The 25031-nt window shown below is 40.1% G+C and overlaps 4 protein-coding genes and 1 long non-coding RNA gene across 9 annotated transcripts; 1 reads left to right on the forward strand and 4 right to left on the reverse strand.

The window, feature by feature from the left end:
- Nucleotides 1–27: 27 nt before the first annotated feature.
- firl (firelighter) lies at nucleotides 28–1506 on the reverse strand. Its single transcript, XM_018003191.2, has 4 exons — nucleotides 1042–1506; nucleotides 825–979; nucleotides 408–768; nucleotides 28–348 (listed from the first exon to the last, which is right to left on the reverse strand). Exons 1-4 carry the CDS (start codon nucleotides 1114–1116, stop codon nucleotides 85–87), a joined length of 855 nt encoding a protein of 284 aa, XP_017858680.1. The 5' UTR covers nucleotides 1117–1506; the 3' UTR covers nucleotides 28–84.
- Nucleotides 1507–1655: 149 nt separating this feature from the next.
- On the reverse strand, nucleotides 1656–4338 carry LOC108610840 (epidermal retinol dehydrogenase 2-like). 3 transcript variants are annotated; one of them, XM_018003189.2, is made up of 6 exons: nucleotides 4181–4338; nucleotides 3589–3640; nucleotides 2674–2827; nucleotides 2454–2608; nucleotides 2037–2397; nucleotides 1656–1978 (listed from the first exon to the last, which is right to left on the reverse strand). In XM_018003189.2, the coding sequence occupies exons 2-6, from the start codon at nucleotides 3609–3611 to the stop codon at nucleotides 1715–1717; spliced, it is 957 nt and encodes a 318-aa protein (XP_017858678.1). In that variant the 5' UTR covers nucleotides 3612–3640; nucleotides 4181–4338; the 3' UTR covers nucleotides 1656–1714. The 3 variants fall into 3 exon arrangements, with proteins under 3 accessions (XP_017858678.1, XP_089321679.1, XP_089321678.1); XM_089465553.1 differs by having other exon boundaries at nucleotides 3589–3636; nucleotides 4181–4298; XM_089465552.1 differs by lacking the exon at nucleotides 4181–4338 and adding an exon at nucleotides 3973–4170.
- Nucleotides 4339–8432: 4094 nt separating this feature from the next.
- LOC108609795 (uncharacterized) lies at nucleotides 8433–10978 on the forward strand. 2 transcript variants are annotated; one of them, XM_089463767.1, is made up of 2 exons: nucleotides 8433–8520; nucleotides 9264–10978. In XM_089463767.1, exon 2 carries the CDS (start codon nucleotides 9297–9299, stop codon nucleotides 10284–10286), a length of 990 nt encoding a protein of 329 aa, XP_089319893.1. In that variant the 5' UTR covers nucleotides 8433–8520; nucleotides 9264–9296; the 3' UTR covers nucleotides 10287–10978. The 2 variants fall into 2 exon arrangements, with proteins under 2 accessions (XP_089319893.1, XP_017857033.2); XM_018001544.2 differs by lacking the exon at nucleotides 8433–8520 and adding an exon at nucleotides 8824–8934 and having other exon boundaries at nucleotides 9264–10286.
- A 619-nt stretch (nucleotides 10979–11597) lies between these two features.
- Nucleotides 11598–17263, reverse strand: LOC149269588 (uncharacterized). The gene is made up of 3 exons (XR_016268981.1): nucleotides 16661–17263; nucleotides 11857–11940; nucleotides 11598–11775 (listed from the first exon to the last, which is right to left on the reverse strand). It is a non-coding gene; the product is annotated as an uncharacterized LOC149269588 (long non-coding RNA).
- A 2634-nt stretch (nucleotides 17264–19897) lies between these two features.
- Nucleotides 19898–22669, reverse strand: prd (paired). Of its 2 annotated transcripts, none has more exons than XM_089463759.1 (2): nucleotides 22232–22669; nucleotides 19898–22095 (listed from the first exon to the last, which is right to left on the reverse strand). In XM_089463759.1, the coding sequence occupies exon 2, from the start codon at nucleotides 21998–22000 to the stop codon at nucleotides 20207–20209; it is 1794 nt and encodes a 597-aa protein (XP_089319885.1). In that variant the 5' UTR covers nucleotides 22001–22095; nucleotides 22232–22669; the 3' UTR covers nucleotides 19898–20206. The 2 variants fall into 2 exon arrangements, with proteins under 2 accessions (XP_089319885.1, XP_017860538.1); XM_018005049.2 differs by having other exon boundaries at nucleotides 19898–22002; nucleotides 22232–22661.
- Nucleotides 22670–25031: the final 2362 nt, after the last annotated feature.

The raw sequence follows: 25031 nt of genomic DNA on the forward strand, positions 1-25031 counted from the left end.
AATTTAAATTTCATATAAACACTTGGATAGATGGCCAATAAAACCTTTAATACTCCACGCATATTCAATGACAATGATATAATATTACTTCAAATCCGATTCCACACCACTGCCAATACTGTCGTTTATAGCAAAGCGCCAACTGTTGGGCAACAGTCGAGTCCAATTGTGAAAATGCAGGAAGAAGCTAGGTATAGCTAATTCGAGGCGATTGGAACGATGCGCCTCCACAATGCGCATAGCCACTTGTTTGGGATCCAACAAACCCCAAATACTGGGAAACCGAATTTTCGGGTTTTTGCAAAGGCCCGTATTGGTCATGTATGGATAAATAGTGGTAAGATTTATCTAAGTGATGGAAAATATGTTAAACAAGATAGACAATTATTTATATCGCATGCACTCACTTGATTTTTATAGGGTCCCTTGCGTATCTCTTCGTACAGTGCTTCCATCAAGCCGCGCACAGCGAACTTCGTTGCACAATAGGGAACCAGGTTGGGGAGACCAAACAGCCCGGCAACGGACGACATTGCGATTATGTGACCTTTGCGCTGTTTCTTCATTTGATCGAGGAATGATTGTATGGTCCAGAATTGGGAGAAAACATTAACATCGAAGACGCGAAGTATCTCTTCAGGCGTTTGCTGGGTTAAAGGATGCGTCGGCATGATGCCCGCATTATTGATCAAGACAGAGACAGGCCCCACATTCTTGTGAACACGCGTGGCCAGCTCCACTACCTGATCACGTTTCGATACATCACAGCTGTAATAAAATTCAACTTAATTTTGCATGTATACTAAGTCCGCCGTCGGAGTCACCCAAAGCTGTAGACTACGCCACGATTCAAGTGCTTCACTTCCTGCACAGTTTTTACGTTGTTCTTCTCGTTGATATCTACACAGATCACTGTGCTGCCATAACCGGCATAGAGTAAGGCTAGCTCTTTGCCAATGCCGTGCCCTGTGCCAGTTATCTGGTCATGTACAAGTTCATATATTTTTATATATGCTTTAGAGGATAACTTAGCTTAGTTACCAGCACAGTATCTTTGCTTATATCCTTCAGTTGTTTAGACACTAACGATCGCAACATTGTACGTATTATTTCCATTCCATTCGTACAAAGGCACTAGAAACTGTAGAAAGTCCAACAAAAATGCTAATATTATTTGCAATGTGGTTATGGTGCGAAAATTAGCTGCATTTATCTTTCTTTACTTATAATAAATATTAATTTTGATTATATATTTTTTGTTGTTTTTTTTTTTTGTTTTGTTGTTTTTATTGTTTTTGTTTTTCCTTTTTTTTTTGTTATTGTTTTGTTTTCTTCAAATAGTTTATAACTGTCATTTTTAATTAGAAATGCCTACCGATATTCTCTTCAAGTTGTTTTCGTCAGGAAATTTCAATTGAACTCGATTTCAAATTAATAAGGTTCAATATGTGCGTTTAATCTGTTTAAAAATTTAACAGCCACAAATTAGTTTGCTAAATGGCTGTTAACATATCTAACAGTATAAACTCGCCGGCAAGTTATTAGCGCGAACCTATATTAGACAAGCGTATGACCAGGCTTCTGAATTATTTAAGTCGATATTAGTATCGACTTAAACATTAATCGAGCACTTTGCTTGCATTTAGACACTTGGATCGATGGCCAATAAAACCTTTAATATTCCATACATATTCTATGACTAACGGGTACAATATTACTTCAAATCCGACTCCACACCACTATCAATATAGTCTTTCAGCAGAATGCCACAGCTGCTGGGCAACAGTCGAGTCCAATTGTTAATGTACATCAAACAACTGGGTATCGTTACTTCCAGGCAATCGGAACGATGCGCCTCCACGATGCGCATAGCCACATGTTTGGGATCCAACAAACCCAAAATACTGGGAAACTTAACTTTCGGATACTTGCAAAGACCCGTATTGGTCATGTATGGAAAAATAGTCGTAACTTTTATCTAAAGAACGGAAAACAAATATAATTATGTTAACGGTCTTTATGTTATGGGTGCTTACCAAATCTTTGTACGGTCCCTCGCGCAACTCTTCATGTAGTGCTTCCATCAAGCCGCGTACGGCAAACTTGGTTGCACAATAGGGAACCAAGTTGGAAAGACCCACCAGCCCGGCAATGGACGACAATGAGATGATGTGACCTTTGCCTTGTTCCTTCATTTGATCCAGGAATGCTTGTATGGTCCAGAACTGGGAAAATACGTTAACGTCGAAGACGCGAAGGATCTCCTCAGCCGATTGCTGGGGCAGAGGATGCGTCGGCATGATGCCCACATTATTGACCAAAACAGAAACAGGCCCCACTTCCGACTGCACACGCTTGGCTAGACCCACGACCTGATCACGTTTCGATACATCACAGCTGCAGTAAAATGCAAATTTATTTCTCCTAATTTCTATGTCTGCTTTTCCACTCACCTAAAACTGTGGACAGCGCCACGATTTAAGCGCTTCACATCCTGCACAGTTTTCATATTGTTCTTCTCGTCGATATCCACACAGATCACTGTGCTGCCATGAGCGGCATAGTGTAAGGCGAGCTCTCTGCCAATTCCATGTCCTGTTCCAGTTATCTGGGTATATATGTGTGCACATACATTAATATATGTTCACGTGTAACATAAGTAATCTTAGTTACCAGCACAATTTCGTTGCTTATATCCTTCAGGTTTTTGGGTAATAACAATCGCAGCAGCACAGCTAATATATCCATTAACAAGCGGGCAAACAGCACTAAAAACTGTAGAACATCCTGCAAAAATTCAAACATTCTTTTCGATGCGGTTGTTGTGCTAAAATTAAACAAAGACGAGTAAACAATGAATTAAAGTAAAATAAAATATTAAAATTTAATATGTCACATATAACAAATATAATTTTTAAAATCTTGTAAATCTCTAACTGTAAACAACAAATTATCATATTTGATGCGTATATCTTAAATATTTTGCTAACAGCAATGGCAAAAACCAGGGCAATAATTAGCGAATACTTAAACCAAAAGTCCCAAACGTGCCAAAAAAAATCCCTTAAAGGTGGCAAATTTTTTTCAGTTTACCCAATTAACAGTCGCCCATGAATTTAACAAATATTTGCAAAAAAAAAAAACCTAATAAATGAATATACAGATATGCAAACGAATCTAACGACATTTGCACTTGCAAAAAATGATTTAATATAACTATTTGCATGCGGCCTTAGGTACATTTCGACTAAACGTTCAAACGGTCAACGGACTTTTGCGTTATGCTAATGATGATAAACCGAGCTCTGGCTAGCTATGGGCATATATAAACAATATAAATATACAAATGTATATATGTATCTGTATAGTGGCTATCTATCATTGAATTGCTGCCAGTATTGACGATAAAACTTGGCCTAGTTGTTGGGCTTAGAACTTTGACAAATATCCATTAGGTCGATGACAATGCATTCATTGAATGCACGCAGTTACTATACGAGTTGTGTTTGTTGTTGTTGCTGCTGCTGCTAATGCACAATTTATATTAATTATTACAGTCCATTAGTATTGTTAGTATTTAGCACTTACTGTATAATTTCTCGCTCAATCATGTTGTTGAGTAATTTTGTTTGGCTTCTTTCTGAAAATATTTGATGCAAAGTTTTCAATTTGTTTTGTTTTCATTACATTTTAATTTCAATGTTTTACGCCTCAAGTGCGGTAACAAATGCTGTCTTCCGTATTCGCAACCTTTTGGGAACGAGCTGATGCGACGAGCTTGTTGAAGAAGGTTGTGGAAGGGGAAGCGGGACTTAAAGGAGCGGAAGAGTCGGCGTAGGTGAACCAGCTGCAAGCGTTTTTTTTTTTTTTTCTTTCTTTCTTTTTTTGCTGTTTATATGCAACGTTTTCACTTTCCTTTTTAGCCAAAATGAAAATTACGTGTAACACTATGTGGCACGCACACACACTCACACAGACAGTGACTTTTCCGCTTAGCTCAATGTTCAGACAGACCGAACGACCGACTGAGGCGATTCTCTTTTTGTGGCAACAACATGTTGCAATGTCTTAGACAGACAGGCAGACAGAGTGAGAGGGAGAGGCAAATAGATGGCAATGTCTTTTGCAATTGAATGGGGAGCGAGGTGCGCTTTAACAATTTGAACTACTTGCAACTTGCCACAAAAATTAGTTGATTTCCGTTATGCAACTCGAGTCGTATTTTGTTTTTCTTTACTTTAAAGCTACTTTCAGCTGTGCAACCGCAATGCTTCGCTGCCTGCCACCAACTGATTTGAGCTGCGCGCGCCAAGTCAACGAAAACTTGACTGAGCTTCGAAATGGAAAGAGCACAAAAGTGCAAAAGTGTGTAGGAGAATGACTGAGAGCAACCGAGTGAGAGAGAGGAGGAGAAAGAGATTGTGTGGGGAATCCTTGGTAAACAAAATTTAGCACCAAGTCAAGGACAAAAGTGCTCCGAAATAAAAATATGTTTATGGTGACCCAAGCCGAAGCAAAGGCGAGCTGTGACCTTCGGTTGACAACTTTAAAACAAAAGGTGACGCGCAGCTTCATTATGAAACTTCATTATGTTTAGGTCTCACATGCCCATTGCAAATGCACGGTGTGAGGAGTATGAGCTGGTGCAAAAGTATGTAACGTACAGATTCAGATAATTTTAAAATTCAATTTGATCGTTAGATATACGATACATCGATTATTATCGATTTTCATTATTTTGTACATAAATTTATCTTAAATGTAAAAACACACTCAGCTAATACCGGCTGATAGGCTTAACTTCCATTTGCTTACAGGGTATATAACGGTCAAGCACTTTCATTATCAAACGTCTTACTCATCTCGTTACTGTTGCTGTTGCATGATTTACCGTTTTCGGAGCGCTTTGCGCTTTGCGCAGACCAACAAAAAGCAAAAGCAAAAGCAAAACGCTTCCCGCGGGTTGTTTGTATTACTCGTAATGAAGACTGATGACAAAGCAACAGTTCGGCGCCCAAGTTCAAGTTCAGTAAGTCCGAGCTTGTTAATATGCATATAGAGGTATCTACATAAGTATGTACTGAATAAAGTATAACGCAAAACAAAACATGAACTTTATCATGCGATTGTTGGGACAGGGCTTTGGGTTGTGCAGTTGCTCTGATCTTTTGCGCTTCGTATCGCATGTGCGTGATTGCAGTTTTTAATTATCCCTCTCGCTCTTCGCTTATCTCTTTCCTTCTTCCCCTCTCGCTCTCTCCCTCTCCCTCTCTCTTTCTGATACAACCAGTTTGATTGCTCTGCAAGTAGATATCAAGCCTCTTGTTCTGACTACAAATTGGAGAAGGTCAGTTAAGGGTCTCTGCATCAACTCAGATCGCTAATTGAACAGCTCCGAGCGCCGAGCGCCGAGCGCCGAGCGCTGCGAATAATTGAAGTCAATTTGTTTGATCAGCTTTTAGACTATATTCTATATAGGATTGATTCGCTATTTGCTTGTGAGAGCAATTAAGTCAAAAATGCTTAGATTTGTTTATAGCCTATTAATAATTATATTAATATTAAATGCATACTTTTTATGAATGGGATTATCAAATAAGATTATTAGCTCAATATATGCAATTTTGCAAATTTTGAAAAAGAAGAAGTACCTGAACGTGAATGAATATTTATAATACCTTATAATTGAATTTACTTTGTATATATTATAAAAATAACATAAAAAACTATGACCATTGTTCTGCTTGGAAGCAAAAGCTAAGCCATTGACGGCGCGAAGGCTACTCATTCAGAATTTTATATCTAAAATTGTGTTTTCCCAAAGCGCCACTATACCTAAAAATACCCCATAGCTCAGCATTAAAGTATGAAATTGTATCTATACATAAATCAAATATTGAGCTTTTCGTGACTTTTTCGAAAATCGTCAAATCAGTTGCGGTGCTTTGTTTGCCACAAATCAAAGTAAACATTGACTGGTTCCACATTGAACACTCGTTCGGGAACTGCAAAGGGGCATATTCGGCTTATATAAAAATCAAAACATATCACAGTTACTGAATTGATATTTCAAATATATTAATAGCTTATTTTGTCTACAACTAAGTATAAAAACAAGTAAGAAAGCTCTAGTCGAGACTGCTCGACTACGAGATCCCCTGAACCCTTGGAGTAATAGCTATTTCAATAATTTTTCGCGTCTTTCAGCTTACACAAGAAACACGCACACACACACACACACACACACGCACGCACGCACGCACACACAGGCATACATACACACACATACACACACACACACACACACACACACACACACACATACACAAACAATTACATACATATACACACACAAGCATAAACACGCATGGGCGGCAGTGAGCGCTTACTATGACAACTTAATTGCTTAATAACTTTTTTTGTGGACATACGATCTTCATGAAACTTTCAAATTATGATTATAACATGGATATGCATGTAATTGCCAAAGCACAAGTCTCTAGTATTTGAAATACGGTTTTTACAAAAGTGAGGGTGAGGGGGTGAATTTAAGGGTGGGGGTAAATTTTAACAAAAACCGAAACTGTATAAATTGCATATAAGCATACATTAAAAATTTGGAGACTCTAGCAATAAAGGTGTAGAAGATATAATTTTATAACTGGGTTTCGATAAGGTTTTTTATCGATAAAAAAAGATCGGGATGAGTTATCGATTTTTTATGATAAACTTGATATGCGCGCTGTAATTATGGACATTTTAAAAAAAATTTGAAGTCTCTAGCTCTTATATCTTCTGAAATCGACGCGTTCATACATACGGACAGACGGACAGACGGACAGACGGACGGACGGACAGACGGACAGACAGACGGACAGGGCCAAATCAACTCAGCTCGTCGCCCTGATCAAGAATATATATACTTTGTGGGGTCTGCCACGCCTCCTTCTGCCTGTTACATACATTTCAACAAAACCATTATACCCTGATTTCCCATTGAAAATGGGTTCAGGGTATAATTATATGATTAAATAATTTGGGCATTTTGAATCATAAATATTAAATATTAAAGCTTTACTGCTTTTATATTGTGAGCGAGTATCATAAAGTAGATTGCAGCTCGTCTAACATTAATATTCGTTTTCCCTTTTTTTTCCTGTTCAGTTCCACCTGATTCAATCAGAAGCACAGCGAAACTACAACCCTCTGACTATTCTGTATTCCTATTATCCAAATGGACATTAATGTTCGGGTTTTATGGCTCGCCCCTTCGACTATTATCGCCCACATGCATATATTGAGTCCTGTGTCTGCACTGCCATATTATTATTTGCGTGCATTAAGAATCAATAATAATGACAAAAAACAAACTCAATTATGAAGTCGAGTTTGGGTGCCAATGGAGTTCGTAGTAAGGGATAGTTTGATTCATTGATGTGCATTAAACTTGAATACAAATTTCGATTATATAATGAATCAATATAGAATTAATCATATAAATTTAATTAAATAAACTACATTTTCGAATTTCTTCAGAGAGAAATTTATAAATATTAAAGCATTCAGGAATCAATTTATGAAACAAGGGGGGAAATATAAAAATTATTAAAAAAGGCAACGTTTTTAATATAAAAATGAAAATACTGAAATAATTTAAAGAATAAAAAATAAATAAAATAAATTTTAAAACATTTCAAATACAAACGTAATATTCAGATATTAAAATGTTTGATTAAAATATTTATAAAAATATGTACATTTTATAACATTTAAAACTACTAAATTATTATGTATATTAATTCATTTAATTTTAATAAATTTTTTATTAAAATTAAAAAAAAAATAGTCACATTTTAATTTGATAATGTGTACATAATTCATTTTTTTTTTTTTTTTTTTTTTTTTTTTTTTTTTTTTTTTTTTTGTAGATCTAAGCATCGAAACATAGTCTCTTTTTACCGTAACCCTAATATTGTGACTCTTCCTCTTCTGTATGAATGTTAAAAAATGGCTTGGGAACAATATTATACAAATACGTAAATTCATATATGGATATACGTCACATATGGGCAACATTTGATGACCTTGACGTTATGTACATATGCATATGTATTTGTTAACACATTAACTATGCCAACTCCACTAAATGCATTCCAAATGTTCCTTTAATGGGCGCACACACAGCAACACATCTACAGACAAACACACACGCACACACACACATACACATAGTCACGCCGGGTATTCGATTGTTTGTCTTTTTAATTGTCAATTCTGTTATTTCAGCAACAAACGCAGGCTAAATGCAAATGCGCTAGCAACAGCCAGCAGCCGTTACGCTACGTTACGTTACGTTACGCGGCATTACGTGACACTAGGCGCTTACGTCGTGCAAGCTGACAATGCGAGCAGCGCAGCGCAGCCTAAAAGTCGGCTTCAGTTGTCTTTGACATGCGAAGCGGCGAGCAACGTGACGAACAAAACTAACGGCATATACGAAACAGGCAGAAAGAGCAAAATGTAAGCGCAGACCGTGAATGTGTATTAGTATGAGTGTATGAGTGTGTTTGACTGAGTGAGAGCTTGCGGCTTTTACGTTTGTGTGTGTGTTGAGCCCGTGATTTGTTTACCTGTCAAAATAATAAATAAAACTTTCGTGTTGCCAGTGCCGCATCAAATACATTTTTTATTGTTGTTATTATTGTAACTATTGCCGTTGCTGCTGCTGCTGCTGCTGTTGTTGTTGTTGTTGTTGTTGTCGGCGTTGGCATTGGGTGACGCGGAAGCAACTCATGTCGCCTTTTGCCTTGGCTTTCATTTCTTGGCGCCTGCAGTCTGCAGTCTGACCCTCAACTGAAATTGCCGAGTCAAAAGTCGAAAGGATAAACGTGCGCTAGCTATATAGCTAAATATATTATGGTGGAGCGGCAAAGGGTAAAGAGTGAAAAGTACTTTATTTTCTATGACAGGAAAAACGATTTCACTTACGTCTAGGATATTCAATTACATTGCGAGCGCAATCGCTAAATAATGCATTTTCACGCGTGTGCAACAGTCAAATGGAATTCATGTTCGTAACCTTTATTTTCACAACTAAAGTCGGGATAGCGTCTAGTCGCTAACGATGTAATACAAACTTATAGCAAATATTGCTCATGATACATTTCCAATACTCTTAAATTTTAATGCCTTTTTGAACATCTAACTAAAAACTACGTTTTAAACGTCATTAATCCGAACTGATTTGTGATATCTCGCTCTAGGAATTCATTCAAACTATTTTTGGATGTATCAGAATGTCGTTGTCCACGGCGCTGATGCCGCAGCAGCGACCGCAATGCAACCGAAAGAGCGCCCAGATCTTCGCCAGATTCTTCGAGCAACGCTATGGTAACTGGAGTTGTATGAGGAACAGAGGTATTTGCCGTAGCGCACAGGCCGTTGTCGAGCAGCAGGTGCAACAGGTGAGATGTGTCGACCAGCAGCTGGGCACCTTCATTCAAACACAGCAACGTGGCAGCTTCGTGGCACTGCAGCGAAATCAGCTTCTGGCTCTGCATCGCGAAGACTATAGAATCTATCCGCAGAGCGTTGACTTGGATTCGTTCTTCAGCGAGCAGGAGAAGTGTGATAAGGTGTCGGATGTCTGCCTGCTCAACGATCACTTCATACTGGTCAAGATGCCGCAGCAGGAGCCAGAGCAGGGACAGAAGCTGGCGCAGCTGCATCACGTGCCGGAGCTGAATGTCCCTCAGCCCGAACAGCAACGGAAGCTGAGCTCCCGTTTGCCTCGCTGCTTCAAGTGCAATCGCAGCAATCGCGTTTCGCCAATTCTTGAGGAGCTGGAGGAGACCGAGCCAGTGGGCTATAGGCCCTGGATAGTCCACGGTGATGACGATGTCGAGGTCTTCAGCTCCACCACACGGATCATACCCGTCCACAGTAAGCAGGAAATGCAGGCCATTTCGTTGCCAACACATACAGCTGGAGAGGATTCGGCTGTGGTGGAGCAACCGCTGCCAAAGCTGCAGTTGGAGACGCTACAAACGTCCCCTCCAGCTGCTGTCACTGTCTCCTCACATCCCATCAGTCGTGGCCCCTTCCACTGGTTCCTCTGGCCCTTTCGCAGGCGTCTGCAAAGACGAAAAGCCCCGCTTGCTGCCGTCCATAAGACCTACTTCATCACCTGGAAAAAGCCGCCAGAAACGCTGTGGCGTGGCTATGGCGTAGACCGCGCCGTGGCGGACAAAGTTGCGCTACGTCGTTGTCGCTCCGCCATATTTTGAATTGATTTCTAGAGAAACTACTCTCTGTATATTTTGTATATATTAATTTGAGAAAAACTCAAAAGACCAAATGAGCTTATGATAGGATTCAATAAAATAAGAACTCAATCAAAAATACCATAGATATTGTGTTAAATGTTTATATGCTTAATGCAGGCATGACCTGACATCAATATAAGCATTGGTATTGAATAAAATATAAATATATAATTATATTTTATATTAATATGTAGATATGGCTAGAAAATTAATACAAAACATGCTGGTATAGATAATACGTATTGCTATATTTTGGATATCGGCTAGACAGAAATTGTGGCATAGATAAAACACTATAGATTTGTGATAAAAAAAAAAATAAATAAATAAATAAATAATAGCTGCATCATTTCCAAGTTGGGACACATATTCTTGATCACAACATATCATGAATGTAGTTCTGGCTTACCTACAATAAAATCTCTGAAACGGGCGAAATTCTCATACACATGGCTAAAAATGTGCATGATTTGTTTATCAGCCGACGTTTCATTTTATGTCAGTAACGGTCGGCAGTTGCTGCCGCGGGGAACAAAATTTTAACGGAAATTTTTGTAAAATTACAGAACAGGAGGTCTAAAAAAGTTAAGTTAACAGTATACTGTTAATTAACAGTGTAGACTATGTTAACAACAGTGCATCAACAGTGTAATAATAATACACTGTAAACTGACATTTTTGACCCTACTACTCATTTCTGTTCGCCTGGTACTTCTAAAAGTTTCTCAGCTAATTTGGTGAAATACCAGGCGCACAGAAACGATAAGTAGGGTGCAAACATTTCATTAACATTACATTAACAGTTTACTGTTACCATACTGTTATTTAACAGAGTAATTAAAGTGCGGTAACAGTGCTCTGTTAATATACTGTTAGCTGACATTTTTGACCCTACTACTCATTTCTGTTCGCCTGGTACTTCTAAAAGTTTCTCAGCCATTTTGGCGAAATACCAGGCGCACAGAATCGATGAGTAGGGTGCAAACATTTCATTAACAGTATATTAACAGTGTACGGTGACCATACTGTTATTTAACAGACTAACAACGTTGTTATGTTATGTTACCATTTAACCTTTGTCACTCTGCTACTCATTTCTGTTCACCTGTTATTTCTGAACGTTGCCGTTCAAATTTCGGCCCCAACCGCCACAACAGCCTCCCTAAGTTATGCAACAGTATTTTGTGTGGAGCATATGTTTAACCGTTGACTTTGAATATTTATTCCCAGTAAAGAAACCCTGTTAAATAAGAACACTGTATATTTATTGACCAAACTGATTTATTGCTTTTCAAATTTACATAGTTTTTTCTGATTTAAATCTACATTTATTTATACACATATACATAGCACTTAAATTATATTAATATTATACTTAATACTATCCTGCGTTATTTACTTTAGCGTGGATGATGCTCTCCTGCCCTCTTAGCTGAAGAAGCGCCTTTATCTGAAAATATTAAAGTTATTTTAGAATAAATAAATGGAATAAATGGTAATATGGTACGGCTTGGTGTAGATTCACACTTACCTCTGAAGACCATCATGAGTCTTGCATGATTTATTTCTGCGTCCACTTAATTTGCAGTTTAGCTCTCAGCAACAGACTTCTCTCCTAGAAAAAATGAAATAGATAATATATTTTGTTAATAACAAATCTGTATTATTTAAATAAATCCGCTATATTTAGATTACTGCCTAATAAAGATTCCATCTTTTCTATATATGTATATGTATATCTCTCTCTTTCTCTCTCTCTCTATCTCTGTATCTGTCTCTCTATTCCTTCCTTTCTATGTTGCACCCACTATTTCTCTCTCTACTTCTTCTCTTATTCTCTTATTCTTTCCCTCCCACTAATTATATTTCTATTTCTCTCCCACTCTCTATTTCTCTTTTTCTGTCTCTCTCTTTGTGTCTCTTCCTCTCTCTCCCCCTTTCTACCACTCTATCTCTCTCCTCCTCTCTCTCCCTTTCTCTCCCTGCCTCTCTCTCTCTCTCTCTCTCATCCTCTCTCTCTCTCTCTCATTTTCTTCTCTTAAAGCCCATACTTTAATATAGTTTAATATGCCATGTTAAAAAGTATTCAATCAGTGCCAGAGAAACAAACTTCCACAAGTCAAACTTAATTTCCGCGAACATAAGCTATACAAATAAATATATATACTTATTTAGAAGGATAATATGTATGTATGTATGTATGTATTAAACGCTAAACGCTAAACGTGCCACATGCCGCATTTAGTTTGCTGTAAAATAAACAAAATAAACGCAAAGTACGTAAATTGCGAGCAAACTGCAGATAAAGCAAAAACATAAAAACACACAAACAAACTTTCAACTCCTTTCTTTTATTTTCAAAGGAATTTGCACGCGTCCATGAAGTCGACTCGAAGCCTTCCTCTGCTGCCAGCTGTGGCTGAGGCCAGGTCTACATTGTCGCATTTGCTGTTTCTGTTGTTGTTGTTGTTGTTGTAGTTGTTGGTGCCGGCGCATACCGTGAAGGGGGCTTCATTAGCTGTTAGTTTGGGCCCTGCCTTCGCGGAATGTCGGGCAATGCCGTTCGTTACTCTCCGCCAGCCGCTAGGTGGCGCTGCTCACGAAGCGTGCGACTAATTACGTTGGCTACCATAAAAATGGAGAAAAGAGTGAGCCACTCGCAAGTTAACGACTGCACAATACTCTGTAACTGACAGGCAGTGACTCTTAAACTGTAATTTATGCAAAAAAATTTTCTCCGATTAGCATAAGTTTTATCTTCTTAGCCCAGTTATAAATTTGATTTGAGTTAATATTTACTCATATATATAATTTTCTCATAAATATATACATTATATAGACTCTATTTACATACTTATATAAATATAAATAAATTCAAATTATAATAAATTCAACAAAAAGTGAAAAGAAACACAATAGAAATAAATTATGTAAAATGACATCAACTATATTTTTATAGACAAATATATTTATAGTAAATTCTTAGCCCATTAACGTCTACAGTTCTATATACTCCTAATTGCATATATCAAATAGGGTATATAAAATAACAATACGCCCTCAGCGAGAAAAACAAAGTCGCATTGCCAAATACTACGGAATACCCCCGTTCTGGCTCTCACTTGCCCCCTCTCCCTGTCTACCTATTTTTCTTCGTCTCTCTCTCTCTCTCTCTCTCTCTCTCTCTCTCTCTCTCTCTGTCGCTGTTTTATGGCAGGTCGACTGCAAGCTCCCCGTGCCGCAATCTACATAATAATAATAAAAAAAAATTAAAATCGTCACGCCAGGCGTCAGTGCAGTGAAGCAATCGCGGCGTGAACAAAGCCCACGGCAAACCCAAAAGGAGTTCGAGACTTGAGACTCGAGACGGAGACTCGAGACTGGACTGGAGGTCTAGCTGTAGCAGTACTGAGGCACCAGGTCATATAATAACAAACCATTAATATTAATATGCAGCAAGAGCAGCAACAGCAGCTAGGTAGCGCCCAGGCGATAAGATGTCTAAGTTTTCTTTTTCATATATCGAAAATCGAAAATAATATGACCATTGTTCTCTGTTGATTGCCCTTCTTCAGGCGTCAGCCGTCGGCTTGGACTATTTGTCATTAATTATAATGTCAGTTGGGCACAGGTGAGCGCATTAGCATTGTCCATTTATTGTATTAGATGGCATAAGCCCCGCTCGCAGCGTTGCGAGCAAACCAATTCAAACCGGGGGGTTGGGCGCCACCTGTCGGCATGTAGAGGCAACTCAGCTAGTTAATTAGCTAGAGTTAGTTGCAATTGCTTTTGTTAATGTGCAATTCGGATTAGGATACTACAAACTGAGCATTTAGCACTCCATTAGCTGTACATGACACTAACCATCTACCTATATGTATATGTCTATGGCTAAAGATATCCATTTAATTTTGTGCTCTAAAGTAGCGTAACGGTTCCAGAGTCTCGGCGTAAATTTGCGCAGTTTGGTTTTGTGGTCCAAACAGAAGACACTTGCTGAGTGCAGCTTGCCAAAAGGAAGCTGACAAGTTGCTAACCAAGAGGTCGACTATAAATGCAACCAGCAGAAGGTCCCGCCAAGCATTCCAAATCGATTACGACTATTTTGAAAGATCAAAAGCATCTCCTTCGCTCCCTTTCTCACTCTCTCTCCCTCCCTGTCTCTCTGTCTCTCACTCTGTGTAGCTCTAACTTCTTCTATGTGTTTATTAATAAAACTCCAACTGGCAGGAGGATCGCGAAACAGAAACAGTTGGTGGTAGCATCTCTACAAAGTGTTGACAATGCTCAGTTTTTCTAGTTTGCAGTTTGCCGTATTCAATTTTCAGTTTTGAGTTTTCAGTTTGGCCCTAGTCCAACTGCGCAATGGCCTTCGACCTGCGCTCGTCGTGTCCTGCAATCATCGTTAATGATCGCAATGTCCTTGTGTGCCTCAATTTGACAAATCAATTTGTGTGAGCTAACAGCATGTGCTGACTCGACTGCCGGTGGGACAGCAACACGAAACGGGACGAGCAGGACGAACGAGGACACCAACCGAAGCGCTGAGCAACTGAGCAGCCAGACAGTAGTTCGTCGTGACAGACCAAACCAAAATGTTTGCCAATAGACATAGACTAAACGATGCCTCTAGAAGTGTCCCAGAGTGAGCCATTCAAATGAATTATCTATAGAAAACACAGGCCTATATCGACTCAGCAAGTTATGAGAGTTTTATATAGAGATAATATAATACAAGTTTAAATAGTATTGTAATACAACTATGTGAAACATTTAAGAAAAAAAAGAAATATATATGTAGAAAACAAAATTAATCAAAACTTAAGATATGAAATGTGAATATATATGTTTTGAATATTAATTTAAAAATTGTTGTATTCAATAATTATTTAATGAAGTCTTAAGTCAAATCTGAGCTAATATTCTTTATTGATTGTTAAAATATTCTTTATACCACCCAATATAGATTATTCTGTCCAAACTCAGCCCTTACTAAAACAGACTCTGCATCAATCTGCGAGATTGACCACGGATCAGGCTTATATGCTGAGTCCAATCGAAAAACTATTTTTATAGGGACATACATATATAATAATTGTTTATATTTTGTATATTTATATACTATAGCATTTACACCATATGCAGAAAGGGAAATAAAAATGGTCTGCTACTCAGGTGATGCTGAAGTATATAAGAAATCATAATAACTTCTCTTAACTACACTTTAGACTAATTATCAGAAATCTAGAGTAGTTAAGATATAGATTCATTCAGCTTAGACTTTTGGCTATTATCCTCGATTATCCTTGACTTACGGACTTTGCAGGCAGCCTTCAATGCAGCACCGTTTCAGCAGTTGCAGCAAACACCTCATTAGCAAGGATTATTGGCCCTTGCGAAAGGATCGTCCGCTGGCTGCCTGCCAGGACATTGGTGCCGGTGCTCTACCTGACTTTGACTTCGTTTTGAGAGTTCGCGCTGAAAGCTAAGCCTTTCTACGCTTAACTCTTGCCTGTTGACCCACAAAAGGGGTTCGTGTCCGAACTGCGCATGCGCTTCGTCCTCAGACAGGACGAAAAGAATGGAAGGCAAATAAAAGTTTATGATGGCATCGTAAAGTGAGTCGAAGTCGCGCTGCTGGCTGCGCTTCTTGCTTCTTGCTTCCTGGCAGCAAAGGATTATTTCCGAACTGCCTTAATCCTCGGCCAGTGTTTATGCTGCTTGTCTGTCCCTGGCAAATCCTTTCACCAGCCTGAATCCAGAATTCTCAATCCCGCATCCAGACTCCTGCCTCCAGGAACTCACAATTTATTCGCACACAGTTTGCACAAATATTTGGGATAGTCCCGCTTGACTCTCGCCTCGACCCTGTAAATATTTTGAGGTTTTGCGCTTCTTATGGCCCAGGCAACGCCTGATGAAGCCAACTGAACGCCGAATCGAGGTTATTATTGGACCATCAGCGCTTTCATTGCGCTGGTATACAGGTATACGTCTGATCTCTGGCTAACCATTTATAATTATGTCTAAATAATAACAAACTTTTAGATTTATTATATATAGATGTTGAATAAGGAATAGATGTTGAATACGGAATACCCTAAGTAATTCAGATTAATTTAATTATATTATATACTCTCCATATATGTATATTCTATACTCTATATTTTATATTTTATATTTTATATTCTAAATGATAACTATAAAATATCCTTATACGGTAACATATTTCTCATTAAATTCGTAATACCCTCTGTTAGGGCATAATAAATTAAATTTATAGCTCATCTCTGGCTTCGTCGCTGTGGATATATTGTAAATTACTATTTTCCTACCTTTGATGTTCAACACTTTGTTGGTCCATTAATCAAGTCAAGTGAAGTGAGCAGCAGTCAGCCTCCGCCCCTGATCCTCGCAGAGCTCAAGTCGAGCGTCCGCTCCAAAAGTTCATTAGTCGAAAGACTCGACTCTGGCTCCGCCGTTGGGTTCAAGCCCAGCACTGAGCTTACGAACTTCGACTCGGGGAATTGGTTGTAATGCCTTTTCGCTACCGAAAATTAATGCGTAGTATTTAAGATTTGTAACATTTAGACAAAATACATTTGTATTTGAGTCTGGCAAAGCTTTCCCAGCTACCGTACTTATATCTCTATATATTCATGTGTGTGTGTGCTTGTGTAAGTAAAAGGGGAATTGGGGGCCTGTTGATCAAATTTTAATTAAAGCTAAAATTTATTGAGCTTGTTGCATTATTAGCCTAGCTGGAGATGACGAGAGGGAGAAATCCGAGGTGCTATTAAATTGGCATTAGACAAGCTTCGTAATTTGGGCAATAGCCTATAAAAATGAAAGAAAATAAAATACATTTTCCTCTAAGCATTTCAAAATAGAATGTAAAATATAAATAAAATATATATAAAGGAAATGCAGCAAGATTTTCAATCAAACCTATCCATATAATCGGATTGTGATGCAAAACTCGATTTGATATTTATTATACCCTGAACCCATTGAAAATGGGAAATCAGGGTATAATGGTTTTGTTAAAAGTATGTAACAGGCAGAAGGAGGCGTGGCAGACCCCACAAAGTATATATATTCTTGATCAGGGCGACGAGCTGAGTCGATTTGGCCCTGTCCGTCTGTCTGTCCGTCCGTCCGTCCGTCCGTCCGTCTGTCCGTCCGTCCGTCCGTATGTATGAACGCGTCGATTTCAGAAGATCTAAGAGCTAGAGACTTCAAATTTATCATTAAAAATCGATAACTCATCCCGATCTTTTTTTTATCGATAAAAAACCTTATCGAAAACCAGTTATAAAATTATATCTTCTACACCCTTATTGCTAGAGTCTCCAAATTTTTAATGTATGCTTATATGCAATTTATACAATTTAGGGTTTTGTTAAAATTTACCCCCCACTCTTAAATTCACCCCCTCACCATCACTTTTGTAAAAAGCGTATTTCAAATACTAGAGACTTGGGCTTTGGAATATACACACATATTCACCATATGATTACGCTCTAAAAGTTTCATTAAGATCGTATGTCTACAAAAGAAATTATTTAACAAATAAATTCTCATAATTTTGCCCACACTGCAGCGCAGCCCAAGCGCAGTCGCTGCTTACTGCGCAGTTAGCAGAGCGCAGGCTTATGCGTGCGTGTGGATGCATGTGTATGTATGTGTGCATAAAAGAAGTGCAGAATGATTAGAATATCAGCTTGGAGGGTTCAGGGTATCTCCTAGTCGAGCAGTCTCGACTGGAGCTTTCTTACTTGTTATCATTTAATTTTATAATACACATGATAGTCGAATATTTCACTAGTAATATAGTAGTAGTAGGTATAGTAGTAGTAGTATAGTAGTAGCAGTAAAAATAGTAGTAGCCGATTAGAAGTAGTAGGCATTAACAGCAAATTCAACAGTAGATATAGTTATAGTAGTATAATAGTAGCAGATTTAGTAGTTTATTAACTACTAGTAGTAATAGTAGTGGACATGATTGTTATATTATAATTATAATATTAGAATATTAGTAGATTCAGTAGTAGATAACAGAGCTGCATCATGCCATGACATATTAGTTTTCATAGAGATAGAAAAATCCCTGATTATGGATCTAGAACAAGAATACTATCATAATAATCTATAGACAATTGTCTCAATACACTTTAACCGAATATCTCACTCTAAGGCTCTATAAAAAACACAAGCTCACCGAAAATGTTTGCCAAAAGAAAAACAAAGTCAAAACCCCGAAATAAATCTCAAGTTCTAAATAGATTTTGTGCAATTTGTGCAAAAATGAGTAGGAACTGCTTGAAAGTACCTGGAACAAGTGAATCCTAAATCGATTGTAAAGTCAATATTTACTTTAGCTGTGCACAGACAGAAAGAGACAGAACGAGAAAGAAAACACGATTAGGATAAACATTTTTCAAGTTGAAAAACTAGATTAAAATAATATACAACAGAGATATTCGAGAAACAGCCTCGGGGCTTGTCTGAGCTGTCTACGACTCGACAACGAGACTGACTTCATTAATTGCTCACGTAGTTAGGTGTTGAGCTGGATGGGTCGTAGATGCTACGACAGGATAATGCTGAAAATCGAGGTGTGAATTTGAGGTAAATTGTTGGCTCTCGACAGAGGGCAATTAGGCAGTTCGATAGAATTGATGGGCCATTAACACCTTGGTTGGAGTTATTGGTCCAGTTTTGAGGGCTATTGTAAAAGGCAAAAGGATACTTCCGTATGACGAGCGATTGTGGAGTTGTAGGGAATTCGTAAAAAGAAACTACAAAAATATATAGAAGTAAACCAAAGGTAAGTAACTGCTATGCGATCTACGCATATCTATTTCTATATTCAAACTTTGAGAGCTGAATGATTTTTCGAATAGCTAAGCATATTTATTAAATTATCGATAGCTTCTTCTATACTTATAAAATCAATAAAGATCGTATTTTAGTTTCTTTGAAGTGTATAAAAAATGCAATAACAATTCATCAAAGTTCTTTTCTTTTTAAAGGTCGATTTTTCATTTGAATCTAAATGAAACACAATAATTTTTTGGTCTAACACATATATCATAAATAATGATAGGACTTAGGGAAACCATTTTGGAATATGTCTTCATTGACAATATCCATTAAAAAAGACTATAACTAATCGATAACTATCGATTCGAAACTGCTTAACTGTTTTTACCAGAATTTTAAGATGCTAAACATAAAAAAAATCATCTAAATTTTCCCATTTCTACAGCCACGCCTTGAACTATGTGAAAACACGTAGATCTCTGCAGAGTATCGATGAGTCGTGCGCGTTTCGACCTGGTCTTAAGCGAAACTGGGATCACAGCAGGCTGGCCATCGCGAGTGTCCCCGTTGAGTTTGTTGAAATCTTGACGAGAGACGCTACTTAAAGGCCCTAATGTGCGCAGATTTTGCCGAGATATTCCCAAAAAACTCCCGCTGGCAACAGAAGCGTGTCAAGGTCTGAGCGCTACTGAATGGCCACGGCCAGTTCCAGGGATTAGCCCGAAGCCAATTAAAACCCGCTCGACTATTTTACATAAATTAAAATATATTTACGAAACTTACAAACTGAAGACTTAGGATTACAGAGAAAAAATATGTTGGTAAATGCTTAGAGATTGAATTGTGGAAGCGAATCCATTTTAGTGTACATGAATCTTTGGCGATGTCAACGGTCAGGGAGGCGACTCAACACCTGCTCCAGGATCTAGCAGTTGCTACTCCTGCTGCTTCGATAGCTTCTGTGGCCTTCTCCTCCCTCAGATTGGCAGATGCTCCTCCTCAGTTTAAGCTGCTCCTTTAGTTCCTACTCCCGCTGCCTCCGGTTCGCTCCCTCCTCAGTACCAGGAGTAGAACGGCTGGGGCGGCATCGTTGAATAGTTCATCTTGCTGGGCGAGGAGAAGGCAGCAGCAGCTGCGGCGGCCGCATTGAAGTTCTGCGGCATAAAGTGCGCCGACGAATTGGGCGGATAGTGTGGCGTTCCATATTGGGGATGCGGCGCATGGGGATGGGGATGCGCGCCATGTGGATGCCCGTGATGCGGATGATGCGGCGTGTGCGTGTGGGTGTGTGTGTGCGAGTGTGTGCTGTTGGTTGGATACGGAGCATATTGTGCGGCAGCTGTGTGCTGATACGGATGGAACATCTGGTGGGCAGCGGCAGCAGCAGCCGAGACAGATACGTCCAGAATATTGCTCGTCGAGCTGGTGGAGTTGAGTGAATCCTCCGGCGAGAGCGGCGCATTGGGCCGCATGCTCTGCATGTTGCCAGTGTTTGTCCAGCTGCTATAGAGCTGTGGCTGGATGCCATTGGCCACGCTGGCCACACTGGCCGCACTGGCCGCACTGGCCGCCAGCTCCGCAGCCTCCACTTTGAGGGCTGACGACAGCTCCTCGCTGCCTCCACTCACATTGGTCAGAGATGTGGGGGTGGGCTCATTGGGCATAACGACGGCGGCCGAGAGGCTGTTGGGCGTGGGCGGCAGCTGGCCAAAGGTGGAGGAGATGGACTCATTGGGACTTGGATTACGTGGCATTGTCTGATGGGGCTCAGATTCAGTGCTGTAAACGGAGCCCAGTTGGGATTCATAGTGCGTCTGCTCGACATTGTTGGTCGCCGAGCTGGGCATAATGTAGCTGGCCGTGTTATAGAATTGGTGATGGTGCGGCGGCGTATTGGCCGTGTTCAACGGTGACAAGGTGCTGCAGAGGGGCGAGAGGCTGGTGCTGTGGCTGCTGCTCGGGTTGGTGGGATTGTTGTAGAAATCGTATGAGTGCTGGTAGATGGAAGCAGCTGCCTCCATTGACGGCGGCATGCTCATCATGGTCAATGGGGATAGATGGGAGCTGTTGCTGCTGCTTGGCATAGATGCTGTGGGCGTGGCAGTGCTGTTGCTCGATCCGGTTACGGAGTTGTGCTGCTTGCGCAGGCGAGCGCGACGATTGCTGAACCACACCTGGATGCGAGCCTCGGTCAGATTGGTGCGCTGAGCCAGCTCCTCGCGCGTGAAGATGTCCGGGTATTGCGTGCGCTCAAAGGCGCGCTCCAGCTCCTCCAGCTGGGCAGCCGAGAAGGTGGTACGGCAGCGACGTTGTTTACGCTTCAATGCAATGCCCGGTTCGCTTTCACAGTCGGAGACCTCGTCGTCGGTGGCTTTGTTGTGCGTGGAGCTCGAGCCGCACTGATCGGAGCTGTTCGAGCTGGACGAGGGCTTGGCGGAGTCCGCCTCAGCAGGCGCATCGCGACCGCGCACCAAGCGAGATATAGCTGAAACGGACGGCACCATGCTACGATCGCAGAAGCCCTCTCGAATAAGCTTTTCGCGGATCTCCCAGGAGAACATGCCGGGATTGGTGCGTTTGTACTCTTCGATGCGACTCTCAATTTCGGGCGTGGCTATGCGTGGTTTGGAACCACCAATAACGCCCGGTCGAATGGAGCCCGTTTCCTGGTAGCGATTCAGAATCTTGGACACACAGCCATGGGAGACGCGTAACTGTCGAGAGATCACACACGGACGTATTCCCTCGCCGGCCATGTTGACGATCTTCAAGCGGATATTATTAGGCAACGGGCGGCCGTTGATGAACATTCCTCCCAGCTGATTGACACGTCCTTGGCCGCTATTCATTTCTGTAGGCCCAAAAAAAGACCGTAAATAGAAAGTTACTTAAGTGTTACATTTCCTATTTGCCAGGTAGAAAGAGGGCGAGGCAGAGGAACAGACTGAGAGAGAGAGAGAGAGAGAGAGAGAAAGATCGTGTGCCGATGGCACTTGATTTACGACACCTTCGTACAATTGACTTTCCCGGAAGAGGAAAAGCAATCAAACGAAGGTCGCGCGACTCGTTTAATGACTTACCTTGCATGGCTGAATATCCATTGAAGAAGGGTCTGTGCATGGCGGCGGCAAAAGCGGTCACAGTCATAGTTCACAGCCACAGAAAAAGTCGCGAAAAAGCTTTACCAGCTCGACTTTTAACGGCCACGAGGAATTCACAAGTCAGTTTTATTCAATTTCGATTTCACGCACTATTTGCGATAGTTTTCGCTTATATCGATAGCCACCAAATTATCTACTTGCTTACAAGTTTGAAGCAATGCGAATGCATTTACCAGAGACAACGGTAAATTTGTGTGTTTAATTTTTCTGATTTTTTGAGGTCACGACGTTTGGCGTTGATGCGTCTGACTCGTTGCGCAGTCGATGCCGTACTGACTTGAGCACACCAGCGTCGTGCAAGATCGTTGGCTTTCTGTGAAGACGTCGAAAGGCAGCGCGATAGCAGCGGCAGCCGCAGCTAAAGATGTCAGCCATCGAGGCAGGTAGTAACACGCGGACCAATCACATCGCACTAACCTATTGCCGACTCGCTTGCACTCGCGCCGATCATCGGCATTAATGTTATACAGCGCCGCCGTCTCGTCGCCAGAGGGCGTCATTAGCAGCGCCAAACAATGAACCAATGGCAGCGTTCCACTCCACAACAACCTTGACTTGAGAGCTGGGAAAAAACTGTGAAGGTGCCAAAGTTCGAGTCCTTGTTACCATTGACCCAGTTTGCGGACGCCAATTCGTAATAGAATTAGATATTAAATGCGTTAACAACGCATAATGCAATCGTGTATGCATTACACTCATTTAGAAGCGTAATATATCCTTTATAAAAAGATCATTGGTGGAAAATTAATTGTGTATATGTATAAATCGGAAAATACTTTTACACTTCACTTCCAGTTCTTTGCAGTTTCCTGAGTCAACTGCACTTCTGTGAAACGTGTTAATTAAAGAACAATAGAATAAATGGGGACTGTGAAGTGCTAAAAGTGAAAAGATTGTGGGGACACAATATTGTATATCTGACGGAAATTCTTTTTTTTTTATATATATATATAATTGGAGTAAACATTACTTTTTACCCAATACAAATTTTTAAAAATTCAAACGTAGAATTGTTGTTTCAATATTAAATTAATGGAAAGCATAACTTTTTTATTCATATTTAAAAAGCACAGTAAAAAAATAACCAAAACTAAAAAAAGTCATACATTTGTAAAGAGTACAATATTCATATTTATATATGTAGAATTTTCTGTCAAACTATGTAATAGAGAAGTTCAAGCTTAAGTTTTCTTGACTTCAATATAATCTATAATATCGGTATAATAGGTTATTCGATCCACCTGAAAGGCATATAAAGGCAGTCATAATATAATGAATATGGAAATGAATTGTATTTAGTACATATTATAGAGACTCGATACCCTTTTCACACGTAAATTATATAAACTTTAATGCAGATGTTGACTTATAATATAATAATATATAAACAATATATGTAAAACAATTTAGTCAAAATTATGGATATCGAACAACTCTCTAGAGAGTGTTATTAAAAATTCGACAAATTACAAATCATATGTACATAATTTATGTAACGTATAATAAGTAAATTTATTATATATGTATATGTATATTTCTTAACATAGTTATGTTAATGCCTAACCGCACTTAAGATGCAGTCCTTTCATACCGTTCCATATCCTTGTCACGCTCTATCGTAACGCTGTCTGCTGCCTCTCGTTGGCTCGGAACCACGTTTTAGGTAACCCCAAGGCGCGTGAATTTGATTAATTATGAAATTTCATGCAAGGCCCAAAGAAAAACCCAACATAGAAATGAAAACAATGAAAGCCAATGGCAAGCGCTGAGCCACGAAGGAAAGAGTGAGAGAGGAGCATAAAGTGAGAGAGGCAGCGAGAGATGTGAGCGCCAAGAGCTGAAATTAATGAAGGCAAACGCCAGCGGTTAAATTGCTATAATACTGCCATATCTATGATAGAAGATCGTGTGACGAATCCTGGCACATCCTGCGCCGAAGGACAAACGGAGGCCGCAAAGGCAACAATGCCGGGGTTTCTACTGCTCGGTACGGCTGCCCGTTGGCATTTTGGTTAAGCAAACCCAACGGGAGTACCAACTGAAACATTTTCGCCTGGCAGGATAGCACCAGATCGGCCTTGACAGTCAATTGACCTTGGCTCCTGGACTCCTGGTCCAGGAGTGCAGCAGAGGAGGTGGGAGACGTGCGAGATAAGCTCAGAGCGTTAATCGCAGAGCCCAATTGGGCAAGTGTTGAGGCCGTGTTGTACCTCGTTGATTTCTCAATTTGGGCCAACAATGAGCGCTGAAAAGGCAACTCATATAACGCTAATTTCGCGCTATCAACGCATCAAATGACAAACATCACAGTTCCCATTCCCTATGGCACAACAACAAGAGCAACAACGACAGCAACAACAACAACGGATAGGGAACGAAAGGGAACAGTAGGAGGCAGCATCGTGCCATAAACATCGCAGCATTTCCACGTAAAGCCTGGCTGCAAAATGCCAATCGCCGTCCGTATGAATAAAGAGTGCTAAAAGACTTTTTATGATGCCCACCTACGGCGCTATGAATGAATATCATCTTCAAGTTTCGCCAGCCGTACCAGCTACGCCTACCTGCTGTCCCGCCCGTAGCATCGAACTGAGCTCGAAGCGATACGGCGCGCGCGTCCTTTCAAGGAATGAACGAATGGTACTTTAATCGAAGGCGTCGGATTTACTTCAGAGGAGAATGGGGATATATTGGGGTAATGTAAGGCCACAAACTATAT

This window comes from Drosophila arizonae, chromosome 3 (assembly GCF_054131065.1).
Source record: "Drosophila arizonae isolate 15081-1271.41 chromosome 3, UAZ_ARI_1.0, whole genome shotgun sequence".
Lineage (NCBI taxonomy): Eukaryota > Metazoa > Arthropoda > Insecta > Diptera > Drosophilidae > Drosophila > Drosophila arizonae.

What these genes read in the sequence shown, in the direction of transcription:
- firl (XM_018003191.2), bottom strand. Translation starts at nt 1,116, where the DNA reads ATGGAAATAATACGTACAATGTTGCGATCGTTAGTGTCTAAACAACTG. An exon ending in GGCGTAGTCTACAGCTTTGG is followed by an intron (nt 769 to 824) that starts GTGACTCCGACG and finishes ATTTTATTACAG; the next exon opens with CTGTGATGTATCGAAACGTG. An exon ending in AGGGACCCTATAAAAATCAA is followed by an intron (nt 349 to 407) that starts GTGAGTGCATGC and finishes TCCATCACTTAG; the next exon opens with ATAAATCTTACCACTATTTA.
- LOC108610840 (XM_018003189.2), bottom strand. Translation starts at nt 3,611, where the DNA reads ATGATTGAGCGAGAAATTATACA. An exon ending in ATTGAGCGAGAAATTATACA is followed by an intron (nt 2,828 to 3,588) that starts GTAAGTGCTAAA and finishes GTTTAATTTTAG; the next exon opens with CACAACAACCGCATCGAAAA. An exon ending in GGCGCTGTCCACAGTTTTAG is followed by an intron (nt 2,398 to 2,453) that starts GTGAGTGGAAAA and finishes ATTTTACTGCAG; the next exon opens with CTGTGATGTATCGAAACGTG.
- prd (XM_018005049.2), bottom strand. Translation starts at nt 22,298, where the DNA reads ATGACTGTGACCGCTTTTGCCGCCGCCATGCACAGACCCTTCTTCAAT. An exon ending in TGGATATTCAGCCATGCAAG is followed by an intron (nt 22,003 to 22,231) that starts GTAAGTCATTAA and finishes TTGGGCCTACAG; the next exon opens with AAATGAATAGCGGCCAAGGA.